Source organism: Pipistrellus kuhlii, unplaced genomic scaffold, assembly GCF_014108245.1.
Source record: "Pipistrellus kuhlii isolate mPipKuh1 unplaced genomic scaffold, mPipKuh1.p scaffold_m20_p_10, whole genome shotgun sequence".
NCBI lineage: Eukaryota > Metazoa > Chordata > Mammalia > Chiroptera > Vespertilionidae > Pipistrellus > Pipistrellus kuhlii.
In genome coordinates this window covers 42341984-42366156 of record NW_023425405.1, presented here as the reverse complement: position 1 = coordinate 42366156, position 24173 = coordinate 42341984, and the positions used below count along the sequence as shown (strand labels likewise).

Here is a 24173-nt window from a genome sequence, read left to right as displayed (position 1 = left end):
AGGTTTTAAATAACTACAAAATTAAATGTTCTTTCTCTTAAGCTTCCAGTAACTATAATTGTCACAGTGTAGAACAATTCAAAGATCCACTGTATTATTCCATTTCATACATTCTTGCTCTCAAAAAAAAAAAAAATAACCATTTTTATACCAGTCTACTTCATAACCAAATGTTTGATTTCACATCAGTAAAATGCTATCTTTCCTCCAGGAGATCTGAGTGATCACTTTCTATAAATCACTGGGGCATCATCTTCGTATTAAAAAAAAAACAAAACAAAAAAAAAAACTTGGAACTTACATCTTGCCCCTGATTAGTTCTCTGGAATGCCCATGTAAATGTAAACGTTGCATTCTTGAAGATGATGTGGGTGTAAGCTTGTTTTTCTTTGGTTCCACCCCAAGATTCCACCACGTTGGTACTTTTTCTATTAATATCCTTAAAATATACACACAGAAAAGCATAAACTCGGTATTAATACACATCTCTATTCATTAAAAATATGTGTTTGTATTTACAGCATATCCTGCAGGGTTTGTAAATATTTATCTACAGAGATGTAACCCTATAATTAATTCTCGAAACTTTCCCTCAAATCTACACAAGCACTGACTAGCTTAATAATTCAATATATCAATCACATTGTCAATGTAACATGTAAAAGGTCTTAAATCAGCTGAAATCGGTTTGGCTCAGTGGATAGTCCGATAGAGCATTGGCCTGCCGACTGAAAGGTCCCAGGTTCGATTCTGGTCAGGAGCGTGTACCTTGGTTACTGGCACATCTCTGGTGGAGGGTGTGCAAGAGCAGCTGATTGATGTTTCTCTCTCATCCATGTTTCTAACTCTCTATCCCTCTCTTCTTCCGCTCTGTAAAAAATCAATAAAATATATTTTTTAAAAAAAAACAGGTCTCAAATCATAGTATGTGTAAGGAGGGTGGTTGTTTTCTTTTTTGTGTGTGAGTGTGTGTGTGTGTGTGTGTGTGTGTGTGTGTGTGTACATGCGAATACGCATGTGGGGTGGTGGGTGTGGGTGTGAACCTCTACCTTTAAGAAATATATATACCGTGTTTCCCCGAAAATAAGACATCCTCTGAAAATAAGACCTAGCGCATGGAAAGATAAGACATCCCCTGAAAATAAGACCTAGCGCAACTTTGGGAGAAAAAATTAAATATAAGACACTGTCTTATTTTGGGGGAACAGGGTACTTAGAAGGGGGAACATAGTTTCTCAAACTTCTCACAGTGAACTTCATAAAATGGCAAGGCTTTCTATTTTTATCTTTTTCCTTGGGATCTGCTATAGGCAGTACTTACATAGAAATTGTAAGTTCTCCCTGTTCTATACTTGCAACTTCCTGGCTCACCCAAGTGCAGGTTAATCAGAATGTTACTTTATGTGCATGATATATTCTTTCTGCTTATGCTTTAAGTGCCATAGTATTAATTGTGTAATATTTATTTCTGATTTCCTTGGTTAAATTCAATATTTAGAATACTATATAAATGTGCGATATTCCAACAAATATGTTGTCATTAACATGGTTAAGAAAGCCAAATAATGTAATACACATCTAGTTTATTAGAATTTAAAACCAAGATTAATCCTGAATATTCTTATTAGCCTTCCCTGCAGAACCCCTAATACATTATCTAAAATTCTATATAGGCTTCTCTGAATTATCTGGGATGTTAACAATATGGTGGCATGAACTCAATACATGTCTCTTTTCTTTCTGTGATATAAGCATAGGAGTCAAACATGTTATAAAGAAATCAAATCTGCTATAAAGAGATGCATGTTAAGTTCATGCCACAGACAGAAGCAACAGAAAGTGCTTTTCATACATTATAGAATTCCCACATTACTAAGCAATCAAGTCACTTCCTAAAAGAAGTTCATAATATGCAGATAGTGCTCTGTAAACATTTCTCTGGATGTTTATTCTAATGATAAATGAATTTATTTATCACTTTATTTATGTAAAACACTACACAATTTTGAAAGCATTTTTATATGCTATTTCATTGATATTTCAAAAAATCCTGTGATAACAACAAATTACACAGAAAAACAGCTAACAGATTCTGCTATGAGCTAAAACTCCAGTTTTGATAAATCAAAATAAATAATTGTAATACCTACACTTAGTGTTTGTTCAAATGAGAAAGACAAAATAATAATAAATACATCCACATAATCAAAAAAGGGTTTTCTCAAAAGGAGCACACTGCAGAGAGTTGTTCATTTTACTTAAAGGGATAAAAGAAATATTCCCCAAAGAGGTAAAGTTTGAGCTGCCTTTGAAGTATGGATAGATGTTCACCAGGCAAAAGAGCATAAGGAAGAATGTCATTCAAACCTAGAGTAGCAAGGAAAGAGAAATTAAAAAGTACCAGGTGCTCCACTAACAAATTCAGGGTGTTTAACCGGTTTGGCTCAGTGGATAGAGCATCAGCCTATGGACTGAAGGGTCCCAGGTTCAATTCTGGTCAAGGGGATGTACAGGAGGCATCACTAGTAGGTGATGTGCAGGAGGCAACTAATTGATGTTTCTCTCTCACTGATGTTTCTAACTCTCTATCTCTCTCCTTCCTCTCTGTAAAAAATCAATAAAAAATATATATATTTTTTAAAAAGTGTGATAACTCACAGTAGATTTGGTAACAGAAGGTAGGCATAAAGTAGGAAAAGCCTTACAAAGGCCAAGCTAAAGAATTTTAAGTGTAAGTTATTAGTTATTAGTTCTATTATAGGTTATTAGTTCTCAAACTTTAGTGTGTATAAGAACTACCCTCAAAGTTTGCTAAAAATAGAGAATGCTGGGCCCCATCACCAGAGTTGTCCATTAAGACTAGGATGGGGCTCAGAAATTTAGATTTCTAACAAATTCTCAGATGATGCTGGTTCAGGGATCACACTTCAAGAACTACTATCACAGGCAACAGAAAGCTACCAAGAGTAAGGAGGTAGCTTGATGTGGATGCCTCTATGATTGTTTTTATGTTTATAAGGATATTTTGACAGCTGCATGGATGACAGAATGGAGATAAGAAGAATGGATAGGAGGCTACTGTTAAAAGATAATAGGAATCTACATTTCAGCAATGGTTCTGAGAATGAAGAAGGATTAACATTAAAGGACTAAGGAGGCGGAGGTGGGAGAATTGAAGACTTACTGGTTATTTGTGACATAATATAGATGGATGTGTTGAAGATTATTTATGATCTCCTATTACCACCGTGAAGTCATTTTGTTTTTTTAGAACAAAATAGTCTGTCTTCATTTAAGTTCTTAGGAAGCATGAATAAATATTTAAATCTCCATATATCTTGTATGTCATGGAGGAAATTGTTAATGGGCTATTAACTAGCTATTAAAGGATCTTTGGAAAAACAAAAACAAATCATGTCTATACAGTCAGTCTTTAATCATAATGCAAAAATCTCAGCCAACAACCTTTTAATATCCACAAGAGATCCAATAAATTTTAAGCTAAGAGTTAAGATTTATAGGACATCTAGAAAAAAGGGGGCAAAATTATTACATATACATTGCAAAGTCCATTGTCTACATTGATTAAATTTTTTTAAATACTTTTTCATTAATATCGGAAAGGAAGGAAGAGGGAGAGACAGAAATATCAATAATGAGAAAGAATCATTGATTGGCTGCCTCCTGCACACCCCCTACTGGGAATTGAGCCCTGTGCCCTGACAGGGAATTGAATCCCGACCTCTGTTCATAGGTCGATGTTCAACCATGGAGCCACTGTGGCCGGAATACATTGATTACATTTAACAAGGTAGTGTTTTCTTTCTTCCAAGAGTCCACAACAACATTGCTTTCTTCCGTCACTTATTGATACACTAGAGGCCTGGTGCATGAAATTTGTGCACGGAGTAGGAGGGTGTCCCTCAGCCCAGCCTGCACCCTCTCCAATCTGGGACCCCTTGAGGGATGTTAAACTCACCGGGACCGGGTCTAAACAGGCAGTCAGACATCCCCATCACAATCCAGGACTGCTGGCTCCCAACTGCTCACCTGCCTGTCTTCCTGATTGTCCCTAACGGCTTTTGCCGGCCAGCCTGATCACCCAATAACCACTCCCATGCCAGCCTGATTGATGTCTAACTGCTCCCCTGCCAGCCTGTTTGCCCCCAACTTCCCTACTCTGCCAACTTCCCTAACTGCCCTCCTCTATAGGGTTGATCACCTCCAACTGATCTTCCTTGCAGGCTTGGTCCCTCCCAACTGGCCATCTTATGGTGGCCATCTTATGTCCACATAAGGGCAGGATCTTTGACCATATGGGGGCAGCCAACTTGTGTGTTGGAGAGATGGTCAATCTGCATATTACACTTTTATTAGATAGGATAGAGGCCTGGTGCATGGGAGGGGGCCAGCTGGTTTGCCCTGAAGGGTGTCCCAGATCAGGGTGGGAGATCCCTTGGGGTATGAGGTGGCCTGGGAGAGGGGCCTGTGGTGGTTAGCAGGCCAGCCACACTCCCTAGTGACCAAAACAGAGGCCCTGGTATCGGGAATTTACTTACCTTCTACAATTGAAACTTTGTAGCCTAGAGCAGAGCAAAGCCTCCTGCTTGTTCCACGGCTGCAGCCATTTCTATTGGAATTTATTTACCTTCTATAATTGAAACTTTGTAGCCTTGAGTGGAGGCTTAGGCTGGCCAGGTGGAAAGCTTGGCTTCCTCCATTGCAGGGGCAACCCTAGCCTGTTCTTTCCAGCTCCGTGGCTGCTACCATTTTTCTTGGGATTTATCTTCTATAATTGAAACTTTGTCTCCTTGAGTGGAGGCCTTGGCTGGCCAGGGTGTGTGGAAAGCTTGGCTTTCTCTATTGCTGGGGAAACCCAAGCCTCTCAACTGCTCTCTGTGGCTGCAGCCATCTTGGTTGGGGTTTATTTGCATACTTGCTCTGATTAACTGGTGGGCATGGCTGGTGGACGTGGCTTGAGCGGAGTGATGATTAATTTGCATATTACTCTTTTATTAGGAAGGATGTTTTTCCCTCCTGACAGCTTGAACTGCTATTGGGGAAAAATTTTCATTCTGCTGGTAGCATATTTTTATGAAGAAATTTTTTAACAGATTAATATTCTCTGACTTGTGTCACTTGCCAGGGTCCCCTCAGTCCTTTCCATGAGGAACAACTGTTTTCTTTGTGAGTATCATTTCACAATTCTTAGTGACTTCTTTAGACGTTTTTAAGTGCTTTTGTAAGGGACTAAGCATGGGAAGAAAAATAGGATTCTTATTCCAACTTGTATAAATAAATTCACACTTGAAAGAGAATGCTAAGCTTCTAGATTTCTAAGTCGGCCTTTGAAAGCCACTCTTTCACTTACCACCATGAAGTACAGAACACAGTCAGCAGAACAGAGGGTCTCAAAGACAAATGTTATTCTTCCCAATTCAGAACCCATGGCTCCAGTCACTGATGTTGGTGGTCTATTTGACAATAAAATTACAATATTATAGTGTTTTCTAAATATAATCTGGAACAAAATTATTGCTTTTTTCATTAATCTGAAAGCCATGCTCTCCTCATCCCCTAATCTACTGCTCCCCACAATCCAACTCTTTCCTCACTCAATCTCTGCTTGGTCACACCCTTTGTTCTAAATGGAGTCCCCACAACCATGTTACTGTGCTTGAATCTCCTGCCATAAAGGCTACCACCCATCCTAAAGCAAGCAAGACACCTACTGGGAAATTTCAACATGGAAAATTAAAGAAAAATGTGATTTTAAGATGTATGACATGCTAATAGAGAAAAATAAACATATAAACTATAAGATACTACTGTATATAACCTGGACTAAGACATCCTCATTAAATATCCAAGAATCATGATTCTTGTTAACATTTGGATAAAATATTGCTTAAATCTTTCAGCTTCATCTAACTAATACACATTATAGTGACAGTTTCTCAATCACTGATTTTACAGATATTCTTAATCATATTACCCTACTTGCTACTTGCTAAGGATATCACAGTGTTAATATATTTTATAAAGGCGGTCCTACTCCATCTATTTCTATAAGAAAACAGGCATGAGGATCCTTACAGAAGAAAATCAGAATGAGTTTTCCTTACTTAAATCCTGGGATATGCAAGTTTAAGATCAGGTAATCATTATCAGAACCTCCAGCCCCGCTCTGGATATGATCTCCAGCCACCTCCCAACCTAGAAATGAGAAAGATCATCTTTATTAGTAAAAATTCCATGAATGATTTCTAACAATTTTTAAATGAAGTTACAAAAAGACCAGTAGTGTTTCAAAATTAGAAATACTTCCAAAGGATTCTCTATTTTTAAATTGAAGTTGCAAATTACACGTAGAGGTAGACTCCTACCTACCAATAAACACACTCCATATGATTCCCCAGAAATAATCAAGTGGTGCATATTTTTGCATAAACGTTATGTAATGAGAAAACTATTTCTCAGTGAGGTGTGTCTATCCTTTTTAAAACTAAAATAGATGGTCTTCATTCATTCTAATACAATAAGATAGAAAATCCAAGTCTCCAGGTAACCAATGAGAAATAGAAACTTCAAATCACTTAATGAAGAAGATCTGAAGTCTGGAGTTATTTTTTATAGTTTGCTATATTGTTGTTCTCTAACTTAACCCTTGTTCTACATTCATTCACTTATTCATTTACTCGATTGGCACTCACTGAGTGCTAAGAACCATGATATGCACTAGGGATAGAAAGACAAGACTGGGTTCTACCTCACTGAAGAATTAGAAGAATATTAGAGAGACACACACACACACACTACAATTGTCAGCAGTATGGTGATACAGATATACATAGAAGGTGATGGTGGGAAAGAGGGGAATCTGTCCTCTGCACAAAAACCATCAATATACCATAGGCACAGCTAAGTGCTAGGCTAAGAACTTAAAATGTAAGAACATTCAGCAACCATCCTATAGAACTCGGTCAAGTTTTCACGTTTTCAGTAAGTGGGGTTCATTAATATTTTGTAATCAGGGTTATAGACTTCATAGGCAAAAAGTGACTGAGATGATTTAACAACCTCTCACCAAAGGCTCAGAGCTGAGCCAGACCAAACTAGTCCAGGCAGAAACACTGTCACACTACCCTTCAACATGGCAAATGACACAGATTTCATTACTTCCCTGGTAATCTATTCTGGTATTTATAACCATAACTGGTCATCCTCAATGTCTACCTCTACACTGACCCCAAAGCAAAATAGCTTATATTCTTACAGGAAAGTCATCCGACTATAATACCACAGTTACTGCTTTCATGTGAGGGCCTGAAGACGGGCAAGTAGCCAAATGAGGTTGAAGTTTCTCGTACCCACATGTAGTATGTTTTTAAAGAGCGGAAACTGAAAGTGTCTGTTGCCAGAACACATCCAAGAGGCTGATTCTGAACTCACCATTCATTCCATCACACTTTGAATTCCCAACATTAAAGCAGGAGGTTTTCATGTTGCCAGGAAGGACATTCCACCATTTGTATTCAAAGCCAAGGGCAGGCTCTGTTCCCGCTGGACATGGTCTACATTCTGCAGGAGACAAGTGGGGCAAACAGTGACTGTTAAACTGCATCTGAACAATTTCTTCTCCCTTTGTTCCAAGCACTGCTGAATTTTAATGAGCAGAGAGGGAAGTGGGAAGGAGAGATCCTGAACCACCAATTCCCTGAAGAAGTAGTAACTTTTTCAAAAACAATCTGGAGAGAAAAATAATTCTGGATACATTATACACATATATACTTGACTTACATGAAAAGGGAAAAATGTAAAAGCTTTTAAAGTAATTTTCCCCCTTCATTTCTGGGAGTAACTGCTACTACTGAATTATCCCCTACAAGAAGAGTAACTCTGAAACACGCTCTCTTACATGTGATTTTAGAGTCCGTACCCTTTACCTCATGAATAAGTAAACATTTCACACTTCCTATTGGTTATTAAATGGAACAGAATATCATGCAATTTAATTATGGATTGATTACTTGAAGTTCAAAATATTAGCTATGTTAAAAAATACTGGGAGTTAAGGAGTTTGGAAAAAGTTTATGAATAAACCCGACTTAAATTAACTTTTGCTCGATTGAAATGGAGGATCTTTTCTAACCATTTTTTTTAATTTACCTAAGACACTTTACATTATCATATCAGTAAGAGAAGGGGTAGGAAGATAAAATGTTCACTGAGCAAACACTTCTGGTACCAAAGTATTGCAGGAGCCATTTTTATATAACCTGCTCAGTAATGATGAGCTAGATATTATTACCCACAATTTTTAGATGAGAAAAGTGAAGTTTGAAAGGTTTAAGTAACTTGGAGAGATAACACTATTGGTAGCTTGCTGGATATGGACTTAAACACAAGACAATTTGACTCTTAAATCCTTTTCATGTTATTTTTCAAAGGCTCAGGATATTCAGTATGCTGCATGGCTATATTCAAGAAACCTGCAATTAAAATGCACTGTAAATCCCTGTCTACCAAAATTAAAACAAATTCTCTAACCACCTTCGACATTATTTGATAAGTACTAAAATTTTCCCAACTATACACTTTGAAACAATTTGCTTAGGGAATATAATATGCTATATGATCGAAATGAGCAAGTTTTTATATTATTGCACAAAATGTGACTTATTATTCCAATATAAAGCTGAATTAGAAGGCATTATATTTTATGCTTGCATCAATAGCTGTATACAAATACTCTGCAAATCAAGTGCTTATTCTTAATCGCTTAATATGGTAGAACTTCTTATCACTACCCAAAGGCAGAGTCATACCATAAGAGTGGATTACTCAATGCCATTAAAAAGCAATCCTTACGATGTGTTAAATAAACCACTTCAGTCTCATAACACCATTATCATATTTCTCAACTCTACTTCAGTCTCTAAAAAAAAAAAAAAAAGTTTTAAAGAATGGATTCATAAGAACAATTAGAACAAACTTACAGGAATCCAACACGATTAGTATGTTAAAGGTCCGATTATGGGACTAACTAATATCCTACCCTTTGTTCCATCTGAAAACGTCCCAGGAGGGCAGGGATGGCAAGAGGAGGATCCATTGTTATAAAATCCAGGGTTGCAAGGTGGACAATCCTTCTTCTCTCCAGAAGGGGGCAACCTAATAGCATCTGTGAGATCTTCCCGGCAGATTTTGGGCTCTATCCACTTATACATTATCTGTGTCTGGAAAAAAAATAAAAAAAAATAAAAAGGCTTATAGGTCATGAAACATCTTTTATTTGCTTTACACTTCCAATAGCACAAATGTTAAACTGACAGCCTAGAAAAATCCCAAATAGGGATAGACTAGAAGGGCCGAATAAAGACAATCTAAAACATTAGTAAGAAAATGAGACCCCTCAGCCAAAAAAAAAATAATAATAATGAAACTTTAGTGACAAATGAACATTATTTCCAAGTATTTTTGCCCCAAACTAAAGATGGTTTTACTTCAGACAGAGCATGTTCCTCATCATGAAATTCCTCTTTAAAATACAGATAATGTGATTATGTCCCTTACTCTTCTATTCACTCACTTTATTTACTCCTTAACCACCAGAAGTCTCTATGCAGAGACTATCTTTTTCATTTTGAAACCTGCACTACTCTCTTCTTATCCCTCAACTACAGCACCTACCACCAACTTTTCCACATAGTTATTTAAAAAATATATTTTTAAAGAAGAATATGTCCAGCTTCCACATTTTAATCCTATTATTTCATAAATATTGGTAGTTGCTCTCTGCATCTTTTCCAGAACTATGATATTACACTCCAAGACCTGTAGCTAACATATTTTCTCCTGAGGATTTTAGGCCCTCCAGAATGTGTGCTGAACATCGGGATTAAGACAGCCTCCCGGCTTCCAGTCAAGGTGGTAGTATAGATAAACGCAGTGCTGGCATCCTCCTAGGGCTACATCCACATTACAGCTAAACTACGGAACTGCCATTATTCAGAACCACCTGAAATCTAGCTGAACAGAGTCCTGTAACTACGGATATGCAGAAAAAGCCTCTTGGAGATGGGTAGAAGGGGCAACGATGCAGAATGAGCTGGTCCCACACCCACAGGTGGGAGATAAAAATCGGAAGGACCTGGCGGCTGCAGAAGTCCGTCCTGAGGAGAGAGTGGTCCCAGTCCGCCTAGTTCAGGGTCCAGTGCTGAGAAGAAAAGACCTATAACTTCGGGCTGTGAAAACCAGTGAGGATTGTGACTGCGTGAGACATCGGGCTGCAGGAGTCCCAGGCGTTCCTATTAAAGAACTAGGGTACAGACACCCTAACTCACTCTTTCTAAGCTCCAGCACTGGGGCAGCAGCTCAAAAGGTGCTAGGGACGGGGGGTGAGGGGGGAAGGAACTGAATTGTCTGGCTGTGGGATTAGAGCTAGAGGGGCAGCTTTCTCCCAGACAGAAGTGCTGTCAGAAGCCATGGTTCCTTTGTTGAGCCCACTCCTGCAGAGGCAGGCTGACACCATAACTGGGTCTCCAGCAGCCTAACACTGTTCACCCTGATAAAGACAGCCTCTAATTCCAGAAAGGGAAGTCCTTTAAACCTTATCCTTTCATTCTTCCTCACACATTCCTACACCCCCACACAAAACGAAATAAAACAAAATTAGCTATGACTCATCCAAACCCAGAACATTGTAATTATAAAATTATTCTCTTTTGAAACCAAACCATTAAATGGGTTTGCCATGTCAAACAAAATTGGTATTATCAGTAGGGGGAAAGGTATTCTAAATGCAAAGAGAAAAATACATTTTTTCATAGCTAAATATGGTTCTTAAAAAAAAATTAATAGCTTCCTTCATTAGACATGTAATCTGCTAAACATATCTTTCTCTGTAAAAACAATTTCTGCAATAATAAGTCTAATATGGAAGCTGGAGGACCAAAATTAAAGGCAATTCTCCATAGCCATTTTCAGTTCATAGAAAATCGTATATAGTAAGTCCTTTAGGCCTCTCAATTTTATCTCAAGTATTCACTTATGGAAGAGTAAATGATCTTATCTCAAGAAAAATGCTTAAGAAAATGCTTTAATAATAAATGTCTCAACAGAATTATAAATAGCTTTTTTTTTTTTCATTTTACAACTCTCTCCTTCTGCATTCGTTTTATGCCTACAGCATGAAACAGTCTAACCAGTCACTTCACCCAGAAACCTCTCTCTTACCATCTGTAAAACAATGGTTGTTCCTGCCAGAGCTTCCTAAACAGCTGGAAAAATAACTTAGATCCTATATCTAAAAGGGCTTATCAGCTCCCCTGAGAAAGGTAATATAAAATTCCAAAAATGGAACCAAAAATATCATCCTCCTGGGGGGGGGGCGGGGGGTCGATCATCTTTTTAAAACGTAACAAGTACAGAAAACAACTTTTTAATCTTTGCCAATTCAAAAATTTGCTGATTTATGTTGACATTAATTAAAATTGTAATGCATGGTGTGTGAGTGACTGCAGTGTTGGGAATAGTTGGTTCCCACAGGGGAGTGGGCACAGTTCTGAGGCTGCGCACTGAGGCCTGACTATGGGGGCCCACCGTGTAATCTGCCCCACACACACTTTGGGAGGTCAGTGTTATTGTCCTCAACTTTACTGCCCCAAAGTTATACATAGCTAGTAAATGGTAAAGCAACATAAGTCAAGGAGAATGCATTTGGAAAGCGTAAAAATGATAAAATATACAAATATATCTTCAAGAGGTCAGCTAACCACATACTTTGAATCCAAGCACAAACGATGGCTTAAAAGTTAGAAAATGTGCACCACCTTCAAACATTCAAACACTTAGAAGCCAAATTTCAAATTCTCTGCAGTAAAAGTTTTGTTTGCATAGCCTTGCTTCACATGACTGGCTGATTCTGTGCCTCACTTTCCAATGGGGACAGATGCTTTCAAGTCTGGCTGACGGGAAAAGCTAATAAGCAATATTAATGATTTGTAGCACCAGATGGCTCACAGTGAAGGTGAAAAACCAACAATGAATTCATTCTTTGGCAAGTTGAGATAAAATTATGAAATGTTTTATGAAACCAAGACCTTAATAGAGCAAAGCTTACTGCTATTAAGACTACAGAAGAACTATGGTTTCCAAGCGTATTTCTATTAAGTATAAATAAAACACAATCTATTGATAGACACAATCCACATGGAGGTAGCAATTGGAAGCTGGTTCTTACATTGAAATAAAATTCAAGACCGGGGAGGACTAAACTTTAGATGAAATTTGAGACCAAATTTGTCCACGGTTGTCTGCTTTCCTCCTGCAAACGTCCCTGCACAAATCCACCACGGCTTTGTAGACTGGCTGAATTCATCGGATATAAACTACATGTGCTTTCAAAGACCTACAGGTAACTACAATAACCATATAAGTATAAAATTATGGGTTAGGACCTCAGATTAAGAAAATAAAGCAATACTGGCTTCTATGTGTATTTTCCAAATTAGGTCAAGGTATTAACTGTCATGATTTTGAAGATGCAAGCATACAGAAAGCATGTTGCACCAAAACCACTTCCATCTCAGCTTCTACTATGAATAGGCCAGCATAGGCTGACATTTTTTTTACAATAGTTAAGACAACGGGGTCAGCTGCAGAGTTCATGTGTTCATTTTTCCTCTGGCTCGGTGTTATTTGTATGGTAATTACTCTGCATTTTCTGAATGCAATTACACAGCAATCTGCCACGACTAAATCAGCCAATGGCTGCATGGCTTTTTTATTGACAAAACCTACTGAGAAACCAAATAATTAAAGAGAAGTTACAGGATACAACAGGTCCCCATGTAAAGTCATTTCATTCAATAGCCTTTGTGGTTTCACTATAACACTGTTGACTCTTGTTTCTACCAGTTAGCCTAGAGTAAAATTGGTTTTGTGATACATCGGTTCACCTCAAGTCTCAAAACCTATCAATAACATTAAGTGAGGACTTACTGGGTTTCCATCCTGTGATTCACAGGACACATTTTAAGGCTGTGCTACTCCTGACAGCATTACTTTTTAAAACATAGAACTGTTAAAAAATATATAATAATAAAATAACAGGGATTTACTGGGCACTCAAAGTGTGCCAGGCACTGTGCTAGGAACCTTCCATTGAACAGCTTATCTTCTCATAGCAGCCTCAGGAAATAGGTACAAAGATTATCCCTATTTTACCAATGAAAACACTGATGTGTAGGCAGCCAATACCTTGCCCACGGCACTAATTAGTAGATGGGAAAAATCAAAGCCAGGAAGGCAGACTTCAGAAGATAAATTATTAAATCTCCCTGAACTACTTCAGATACATGTTTTATACATCAGCTCACTCAACTCTCTCATCAACAAAGAAAAGTCTGCTTAAACTGGGAAGATGGCTGAACACACATGAAATGGAATGCACTGAACACTGCCCATACCTTTCCATCTTCATCACATGGACTATGGATCTGGAAATAGTCTTTGGTGGTACAGGGAGGGCGCTCCGTACACTCGCCCGATCCTTCTTCTGCAACAACAACAACAAAAAATGCACATAAAAAAACAAAATAAACAAATAAGCAAAAGAGAAACAACTAAAAAGTAAAAATAACCTTACCAGAGAAATTTAGGTACAACTAGCTAGGCCTGAAGAAGATAAGGGCTTACATTTTTATTTTCACAAGAGCAATAAGTACTTCCATGATATGCCTGGGACATATTACAGTTTTTCCAAGAAGACGTTAGACTTATTCTACTACCGTTAAAACTGTAAATTTGGAACAAATGAAAAGTTTCTAAATGTATCTCTATGTCCACAAATCACCTAAAAGTACAGCATGCATCCAGATTAGTATAAACAAATCGCAGGCATTTCCTGTGAAGTATGAAATAGGAAAAACATTTACAGACAAAAGGAAAAGTCAGGCAGAAAGGGATGAAAGTAATTTTTATCCACTCATTATTGATTCACTTCAGCACTTGGGTGTTCTGCCCATTGTTCCTGTCCCACTTATGTATGACATGTGGCTTAGGACTACACATTCAGCAAATGCACATTTAAAAAGAAAAGAGCATAGAGTATAAATGGTCAAAGATTAGACCCACCTGAAAACTGGGAGTCCTCTGCACACTTGATGCATTCTTTGGCTCCTTTCTCAGAGTAGGTGTTTCTGGGACACACTTGGCAGCTGAACGAACCTGGCTTATTGCTGAAGGTGCCCGGCTTGCACGGGAAGCATTCCGACGTGTATGCCACTCCTGTGGGAAAGGAACACACAGAGCATGGGAGGGAGGACACAATAGAAGTGAGCAAACCAGCACCTTCTTTCAGCTTCTTCCAGAAGTGAGAGAGCACTACTGACACTAAGCTCAGCCCAAATCCTTTCTCTAGTTCATTCAACCCCAAGAAGTGTTTGCTGCATGCCAGTAACAGGGATAGATTCTGAATAAAACACAGTAAGTAGAGCAAACACTGAAGCAAGCAATTGGCATTTGTTAGAGATATAGTAAATGTGTAAACTCAGTCGTCAAGAGACAACTCCACAAACTCAGAGTGGGATAAACTCTAAGGTCCCCTCCAATTCTACAAGCTGCCATCCTCCATCTCTGTGGCTACCTGTTTGCTCCTTTTCTATGGTCTGCTCAATAAGTCACTGGCAAGACTTAACAGACCCTGGGAAGGGCTTGACTTTTCTTCTGGTTTGTAATTTCAGCCTTTGCCAGCAGATGTCCCTACGTGGACTAATGAGTTGGCGTCACAGGAACAAGTACACTTTAAACATATTCAAACACAAGCCAAACTTTCATAGAGGAGAATCACTGCTTTAATTATAAGGAGCCCTGAGACTGAACAATTTCAGGGTTTACTGGCCGCTTTCCTGGGCCACAAAGGTCCAGCTGGTTCAGAAGAAGCACAAGAACCAGGCCACAATGAACACTGACCTATAAACCAGGAGGTCACGGTTTAATTCCTGGTCAGGGCACAGGAGGGGGCCTTGCAGGAGGCAGCCAATCAACGATTCTCTCTCATCATTGATGTTTCTATCTCTCTCTCTTCCTCTCTGGAATATATATATATATATATATATATATATATATATATATATATATGAAGCAGCATATGTATATAAAGCAGTACAAGAGATTTGGGAGATAGTCAGGCCAAGATGTTTATTTGATTGTTATTTTTTTGGATGCAGCAGTGGCCTGAGTAAGCTCAATAGACATTATTCACATGAATAATAGGCTCTTATTAACAAAGACATTTTTCTTTTATTTAAAGACACTTAAAATTGTCATCATGTGTACTTTTTTACACAGATTAAATAATTCAGTTTAAGGGTACAAAAAAAACAAAAACAAAAAATCAGTCAACTTTCAAGGAATAAAATCAGCACTTGTACACCTGGATGATACTTTTTTTTTTAACTATATTTTATTGATTTTTTACAGAGAGGAAGGGAGAGAGATAGAGAGCTAGAAACGTCAATGAGAGAGAAACATCGACCAGCTGCCTCCTGCACACCCCCCACTGGGGATGTGCCCGCAACCAATGTACATGTCCCTGACCGGAATCGAACCTGGGACCTTTCAGTCCGCAGACCGACGCTCTGCCACTGAGCCAAACCGGTTTCTGCTGGATGATACTTAACATATTAATTCCTGTCCCATAAACTCGGGCCAGTCAAACCGACAATTCAATCAATATGTAACTCAATGTGAAATGTGATGGGTGACTACTAAAACAGAGTGCTGCGAAATACCTTCAATTGTTATATTTTTTACCAACACTGGCTTGACTGCCTTGGAACCCATAAGGATGCCTGTAGTTCTCCAGTACAGTATGTTTGGGCCAGACTTTAGCATTACCTGCAAAGCAAAGCACAAGACACTCAGGTTGGTTAAGCCATGCTACATCCAACCATGCCTGAGAGCTAATCTCTCGTACATTTTTCTTTGAATTATAGTAAAATACCATTAACTTGGAATCCATAAATTTTAGTCTACTGTCAATTCATACCTAAGCTCTGCTGAAGTTCACATTTTCTAAAAAATAAAGTAAAAATACTTTGCCATCTCCAAAAAATATAGTAATAAAGAAACAAAATTCCTCAAATCTAAAAAATAAAATAAAATTATTTTTGAAGCATTTGCATGAAGTCTTGGTTTATATTTAAAAGAAACTCATTTTACAGAGTGAAAGGCACTCAGACCAATTATATATTTATTGGATGCCATTATTCATAAGCAGATTTTGAGCTTTGAGAGGAAAAAAAAAAATCAACAGAGTGAGTTGGCTTCTTTTTTATTTAATAAGCAATCCTGCAACAGCAACCAGAGAACACAGGACTGTTCTTATAAAAGAACCTGATTTAACTATGATTTTAGAACTTAAATGTTACTATGTATATCTGCTTTCTTTGCCACTGGGGTATCTTTGTAATTATAAATCAAACTAACTTTCTGAGAAATGTCATGCTAATTCAGACAAGCAAATTAATTTTAAGGGTTCCTTGCTTTTTCTTATATGCCACCCTTATTCTTCTATGTAGTCTCTGGCCAAACCCAAACTGTATAAACTTAAAACATATCCAACCATTTCACCTTGCCAGGGGTTCAGAGAAGTAGTACACTAAGTACTTTCGCCTTGCATGAAGCCTTCATAAGTGAAGAAAACATACTTGTTGCCGAGGGTTATTTTGTACCTTCAAAGCCCAGCCGAGAGAATGCTTAGGCAAATAGATCTTAAGTGGTACTAACGTCACTTCCAGGCATACAGTTCAAAAAGTACTCGGAAAAGTACACTGTATTAACCACTCCAAGCCGGAGCCCCTGGATGGTCACTTACTGTAACAGAGCTCCATCAGCACTGTGGGCACCCATGTATCATTTCATTTATCCCTGCAAGAGTAGTTTTATTTCTTACATGAAAAATAAAAAAAGGCCCAACTGAAAGAGATTAAGCCAGTTGCCTAAAGAAACATAGCTACTGTGAGGCAGAGTTTGATTTTAAGTGCATGTGTCACTCCAAAGGCACAGTGCCCCACATAATAGCAGCTGCATGGACTGTGTCCCCTGATATTTGCCTTCAAGTATTTATAGTTATCATGTGGAGAGTTAGGTAGTTACTTTATTTCAGTGGTAAAGCGTTTTTCAAAGGGCATAAGACTCTGATTTATCAGTGGCAAATACACAGGAGAAGGTTTAGGTTCCAAACACAGGGATGAATTTTGTGGTAATCAGAGCTACCCAACAGTAGGGTCAGCACAGTTCCCAACAAGGCAAGCTTGAAACATCACTTATGGGGGGTTGGAGTGGGGAAGGAGACAACTGCAGAGAAAGCTGGGTAAAAGGAACTAAGGATCCTTCCAATGCAAGAGCCACTGATTCTCTCCCATATGACAAGCACATCTGTAAACGTAGATGCTCAGAGGCTTTGTATATTGGTGTGATCAGCCTTATTATTGGTATTGCCCCCTTTGAAAGGAGAAAAATTGAAGTATAGTGGGAAAAAGAAAGGAAAGAGCCTAAAGGGAAAGGTAGAGAAAAATACCTACAAAGAGACCTAAGTCCATGAAACTTGGTCTATTAACTGGAAATTTTCTAAATTCATAAACAATTTTGAATTTTTTCCCCCCTTAAAATAAACTTTTGTAAAAGGTTGGAAAAGGAAGGAGAAGAATGGGGCTGGTGACTAAGGAGGAGAACAGAGACTTACAGAATGCGAGCCCCACTCTCCACTGTCCGTGAGTTTGACCCACTTGTCCGCCGTGGTGTCCATCTCCTGGCACTGATCGTTCTGAATCTGCAGGACAAACACAATGGCCCCAGTATATCTTCTTGAATAGCGGCTTTCATTAAATGTGCTCCTCAGCACAGGGCAGGCTGCAATAGGTTCTTTTAATACATACATTCAACAATGCCCATGAGTCATTTTCAACAAGTCAACACATCAAGACCTCTGAAACCAAAGTGACAACTGCTACGCATGAGTGGTTGTAGATAAGCCACTGTCATTATTTTAACAAAAAAGGCTATCTCACTGAGAAGGAAGAAGGGGAGCGGAGAAGAGAAAGAAGGAAAGAGCAGTACATTCTGAAAATTCACATAAAGAGAAAAAGTAATTACAAAAATCTTACCAAGTTGTTTTAAAAGCTTGCATACGCCATGCAGGCCCAATGGTATACAAGTGAAGTTTACTTTTTAAATAATATTTGGGGCAGTAAAATCTTAAATTAATAAATAATTTAAGTCTGCTTTGTTTTGTTTTCAGTTCCCCGGGGCTTAATCCAAATGTATTGGTCAAATGGCCACAGTCAAAGTCCCAAATTTTTATTTGGGGGTAAATGTTAATCATTTGTCATACTGATTCAAAGGACTATACAATTAATATCTTTAGCACCACTTTGTGCTTTCCAGAAGATTCTTTTAAAATGCCTACTTTGATACTACTTTTCCAGGACTATGAAAAAGATGGAAACATCAAAAGCTAGGCCACCATTACAGTATTGCACAATAGTCACCAATAGAGTAGGGTTAAAATAGGTTCTCATCACCTATTCTATTTCCACCCAAATGGCTCTTTCTTTTCTAAATCATGTATGCCACTTCATGCATCCTCTGGAACAGAATATGTTCTCCATCATGAAATATCCTAAAGACTTACTAACTTGAAAATAGGTCCTTTTTCCATCCAAATACCAGAGAATTTCCACTACGAGGATATTGGCTTCAATGAAATTCAAATACCGTATTTTCTGGTGTATAAGACGACCCCCTAATTTTACAGTTAAAACACAGGTTTAGGCCTATATTCGCTTTATAAGACTACCCCCCACTTCCAAGGCAACACCAATTCTTTTTTTAATAGACCGCCTCTCTGACTCTGGCCAATCTGAGCAGGCTTTTTACTAGAACACAGTGTAGCTTGGGTACAGAACATGTATAATTTGCATGCATAAAAAGCCTGCTTGGATTGGCTGAGTCAGAGAGGCGGTCTATTAAAAAAAAGAACTGGTGTTGCCTCGGAAGTGGGGGGTAGTCTTATACAGCGAATATAGGCCTAAACCAATGTTTTAACTGTAAAATTAGGGGGTCGTCTTATACACCGGAAAATACGGCAGCCTATTTTTATTATAAGCATAATGGCCATTCTAAAACAAATATGGACTCTAAATACCCTTTAGCGGTCAGTGTTTGGATAAGCTGATAGCTTTTTTTCAGCCAAAATCAGACATTATGTGTCATCATGACATTCTTTCTACTGGCATGCTAGGTGCCTGAGCTCTGTCATTCATTCTAAAAGTAACTGGCAACAGTATAACGTTGGTCCAGTCCATTATTCTTTCTAGTTTTCAGTTTCATCATTTAAAAGGGGAGCTGGGCCGAGTGAAAGTCCCATATAGTTCCAAAATTAAATACTTGGTTGGTTCAAATGATGTAATTCCACAGGTACACCTGCATCTTTTAGTCCTCCACACATTTCCTTCCCACTAGCCCTTAACAGAATGGCCTGCGTCAATAAATCACAGCCTCGGAAGCTGAAGCATCAATGAGAGGAGGAACATGAACTTGCCCTCCCTCTTCAGTCTATAGCCAGAAGAACACAGGCTCCTGGAAAAGACGTAATGAAACTTCATGCCTCTGGAGGACCATTACTGATAATCCTCAGAGCACTCGCTGAACAACATAAAACTAAGTGCTTATTTGAACAATTATATAATTACCTTGTTTCTTAACTTTAGGTTTAGTAATATTGCAAAATTGTCCCATAAAATGGGTAATTTTTCACCTGAAGAAGTGTTTTATAAACAGAACGCAGCTTAAAAAGCCAATCTGAAGGTTGCTTAATATCTTAAACTCATCAAAGGATATTAGACCTAGGAAGGATCCTTAAAAGGGCCACTACACAGTCCACTTTACCAAAGGGAATGCTGAGGGTTGAAAAGCAAACGTAATTGCCCAATAACACACAGCTAGCCCCTGCCGAGATGGGACTAGAGCCAGAATTTCTTCACTTCAAATCTAAGGTTCATACTTTAATCAAAAATATCTCTTCCCACCAACTTTTGATTTAGAAATTTCTGTTATCAAGAGCAATGTATATTTGCCTTAGAATTTTTAGTACATTTCCTTCTAAAATCTGTACCACAGCCGAGACTGGTTTGGCTCAATGGATTGAGCGTCGGCTTGGGGACTGAAAGGTCCCGGGTTCGATTCCGGTCAAGGGCATGTACCTTGGTTGCGGGCACATCCCCAGTAGGGGTTGTGCAGGAGGCAGCTGATCGATGTTCCTCTCTCATCGATGTTTCTAACTCTCTATCTCTCTCCCTTCCTCTCTATACAAAATCAATAAAATATATTTTAAAAAATAAATAAATAAATAAAGAAATAAATAAAATCTGTACCACAGAAACATTTTACAATGTATTTTGCCAATTACTTGCACTTTTTTTTTTTGTATGTGGCAACAATGGGAAAACATTTTTTCAAACATTTGAGTCACTGCCACAACAAATAGTCACTAGATTAGCTTCAGTTTATATAAAATATTTAAATAATTTTAGAGGTAACAGCCTATTCTGTTAGACTGTTATTTTATCCAAGAGATTGTAATGCTATTTAATCTTTTACCAAGACATCAAATATCCCATCCATTAATTCCTTTAGATTGTGTAAAACTGACAGAATCAGAATCATATAGCCACCTATACTTCTGAAATACTGCCCATGAATACAGTTAAATAATTCAAATATTTGAAACTGCAGGGAGAAAAAAAATGTTTTTAAACAAAAATTGGATTTGGTGGAGACACATTTTTAACCAAAAAAAAAGCATCTGTAGCTACAAAAATAACAATTTTTAAAATGAATCTTGGAGAAAATATTTATCACACAAAGAGTTTACACCAAATGGTCATCTAATGGTCATAAGCAAATGTAAAACAAGCTCAATCTTACTCTACAAGTCAAGAACTCAGAGGTCAAGAAATTCACCAAAAAATAAAATATTATAGAAAAAAGTAAAGTTCTCTTTTAGCATCAAAAGTTTCAGTTTACACACACACACACACAAAAAGACTGAGAAGGCATAAAATGTAATGGAAACAATGAATTAAGGTAAATATTACATGAATGTACCATAAAAAGTAAATTTCAGAATATAAAAGGCCTTACAAAGAACTCAAAGAAGATGTTGTTGTCGACGTACTGGTACTCAAAGAAGACATTACCCGACTTCTTAAGGTGCACAGCGTAGATCAAAGACACGGTGCAGTCATCACGATTTGACTCTATGTAATTTCCTCGAGGGACCCAAGAAGAGCTGTGGAAACAAAACCAAGGGGCATCTTACATCAGCATTCAGAAACCTCCTATGTAACTCAGATTTGAAAGTCATTCCTTCAGCTGAAACCGGTTTGGCTCAGTGGATAGAACATCAGCCTGTGGACTGAAGGGTCCCAGGTTTGATTCCAGTCAAGGGCATGTACCTTGGTTGTGGGCACATCCCCAATAGTGGATGTGCAGGAGACAGGTGATTGATGTTTCTCTCTCATCGATGTTTCTAATTCTCTATCCCTCTCCCTTTCTCTCTGTAAAAAATCAATAAAATATATTTTAAAGTCATCCCTCCAGCAAGGTACACCAGAGAAGACCAGAGTTTTTCTGGAATTCAACAGCCAACACCATTGCTGGGAATAGATTCACTGCTTATGGCACACAATTCCCTAAATCTTGGTAAGATCTATTTGTCATGAAACTGCTATTTTCCACCAAAACTTTGATCACTAAAAAGACAATCAGTAATTCTACTAGATTGGAGTAGAATTAGTATCTCAAATAACATCTGAAATCTTCTTTATTAACATATGCACATGGCAGAAGGTGAGAAGATTCCTTGATATGAGAAAAGAAATAGTCTTGGAAAAAGCCCATTTAAAATGAACCTAAATAAAATAGAGATCACAGTTTTATAGTATATAATGAGGTAAAAGTCTGGAATTTTTATCTAAAAAAAAAAACTAAAAAAAAACACACACACAAGATAAAAACTTAAGAAAATATATTGATGAACAAAACTTGGGTTGTAAATCTAACCATACATTAATTCTTAGAATCAAAGAGTCATGTGTCAAGTTTTGGGGCAAAAGAACAATTCTAACCGAACTATACAACAGATAACACAATTTAACATTGTTCTCTTCAGTTTAATTTTTTATTTAGATGAGAGTAAGATTTTAAAATTCTTTTCTTTTTTTCTAACAGAAATAAATTCTGAACAAAAGCCTGAGATTTCCACATCCCAACATGACTAACTGGTACTGGATCTGCCCTTCCCCTTTCACCATCTATTAAACAAAACAGCATGCAGGAGCCATTTCAGGCCTAGACAACAGGCAGGGCAGGATTGGGATTCCTGAGAGCAGCCAAACACACGCGGTAAAGCCCAACTTAACCTTGGCCTCATTCCTCAGAACATGTCCCAAACGATGACATCAGGAGATGGCACTCAACCTAAGCATGGTGGTCTCCCTGAGCTGAGGAGCAGAGACAAGTGCTTGGGGGCAGCTGACGAGGCTGGAATTTATAGGCCTGAGAATCAGAGAAAATAGGGGCTGTAGGAACCCATATGGAGTGTTTCTGTAGGTCCTGGGCTTGGGGCTCGCAGCCACTGCAAAGCTGAGACATAATCAGAAGTCCCTGGAGCTGCAAACCAGCGAGGAGGAAGAAACTTGATAAACTTATTGGACATCCACTTAAGATTCTAGAATTTGCTAGATCTTATAGAGGCCCTGCCCTACAGCAGGTGTCAGCAAACTTTTCCTAAAGGGCCAAAGAATAAATATGTGTGGCTTGTTGACAATTTGGGCTCTCTTGCAATACTTAATTAACTCTGCCACTGTAACTCCAACGCAGCTAGAGACAATGCATAAGTAAATGAGTGCCGCTGTGTTCCAATACAACCTTGTCTGCAAAAACAGAAGGAGGGCTCACAGGCTGTACTTTGCTAACTTGTGCCCTAGACCAAAGGCCATGACCTAGAACTAAGTGTGAATTAAATACAGAGCCATCAAAAAAGTAATAAAAATCAGTCCTGATGAGATCAAGGTGCTCTTCCAGTAAATAAATTGCTTGTCAGAACAAAACTCAACACCTTTTAAATAAAAAATAGCAATAATCTGCTTTACCTATATCTTAATATTCACCACACTCAAGATAAAATAAAATTTAGTAAACAAGCAAAGAAATGAGAAAAAATGATCCCTGAGAAAAAAAAAACAACCAGTCCAGAGAAATAGGTGAGAAATTGGGACAGCTCTTACAAATATAATCAACTTTAAATAAAATATAAACACAATAAGTGAATCCCATGTCCACAAAATATTCTTTAAAAATGATGCTAAAATAAAGATTTCAGGTAAATAAAAGCTGAGAAAATTTTTGAGCAGTTGATTTGCAAAAATAACAAAGGAAATATTATAGGCTGAGAAAATAATACCAGATAAACATCCAGGTCTATATAAAAAGGAGGGAAGGTAAGAGGGGAAGTGAGGGAGCATATCTTTTTTTTATAATATTTTTTTAATTAAATTATTATTTTTGTACATATACCAATGCACCCCCCCTCCCATAAATACCCTCCCTCCCCAGAGTTTTGTGGAGCATATCTTTTAGCATAACTAAAAAAGTCCCAACATCTTCAGCTCATGGTAAGAAGAGTGAGTTTCTGAAAATCAACTCTTGTCAGAAGTTAGCCAGAGGCCTAATGTTTAATAACACGGCCATGTGAAAAGAAATGTTACGTAGTCAATACAAGGGAATGGGAATGGGTACAGACCACAGATAAATATTTTTTTTTATCAAAACAATTTCAAAGTCCTCCAGTGGTGTCATAAGCAAAGCTAATAACTTTCTATAAGAGGTAGAAATCAAGCAAATGAGCTTTCCACTTCACATATTGTTTCACCCACTCTCTATTAGAAGATAATCAAGTACCTAAATGAAGGCTACACATTCTTTCTTTCAGAGGAAGAGGGGGGGAAATCTAAACTTATCTATTAAAAGCATTTTTAGAAATACACTGGCTTGAGTGTAGTTATAAATATATTAGAAAATTAATTTGTGCTGAAACCGGTTTG

The 24173-nt window shown here is 37.9% G+C and overlaps 1 protein-coding gene across 1 annotated transcript in view; it reads right to left on the bottom strand.

Annotated features, from left to right (window-relative positions):
• ELAPOR2 (endosome-lysosome associated apoptosis and autophagy regulator family member 2) overlaps nt 1-24173 on the bottom strand; it is a 126074-nt gene that overhangs the window by 27008 nt on the left and 74893 nt on the right. The window contains exons 4-13 of the mRNA XM_036429550.2: nt 21211-21358; nt 17753-17839; nt 15798-15903; nt 14140-14292; nt 13473-13561; nt 9059-9239; nt 7453-7581; nt 6126-6216; nt 5372-5474; nt 302-439 (exon numbers count right to left, since the gene is read on the bottom strand). Of these exons, the coding sequence (XP_036285443.2) occupies nt 302-439; nt 5372-5474; nt 6126-6216; nt 7453-7581; nt 9059-9239; nt 13473-13561; nt 14140-14292; nt 15798-15903; nt 17753-17839; nt 21211-21358 (1225 nt within the window). The remainder of the gene's footprint in view (nt 1-301; nt 440-5371; nt 5475-6125; nt 6217-7452; nt 7582-9058; nt 9240-13472; nt 13562-14139; nt 14293-15797; nt 15904-17752; nt 17840-21210; nt 21359-24173) is intronic.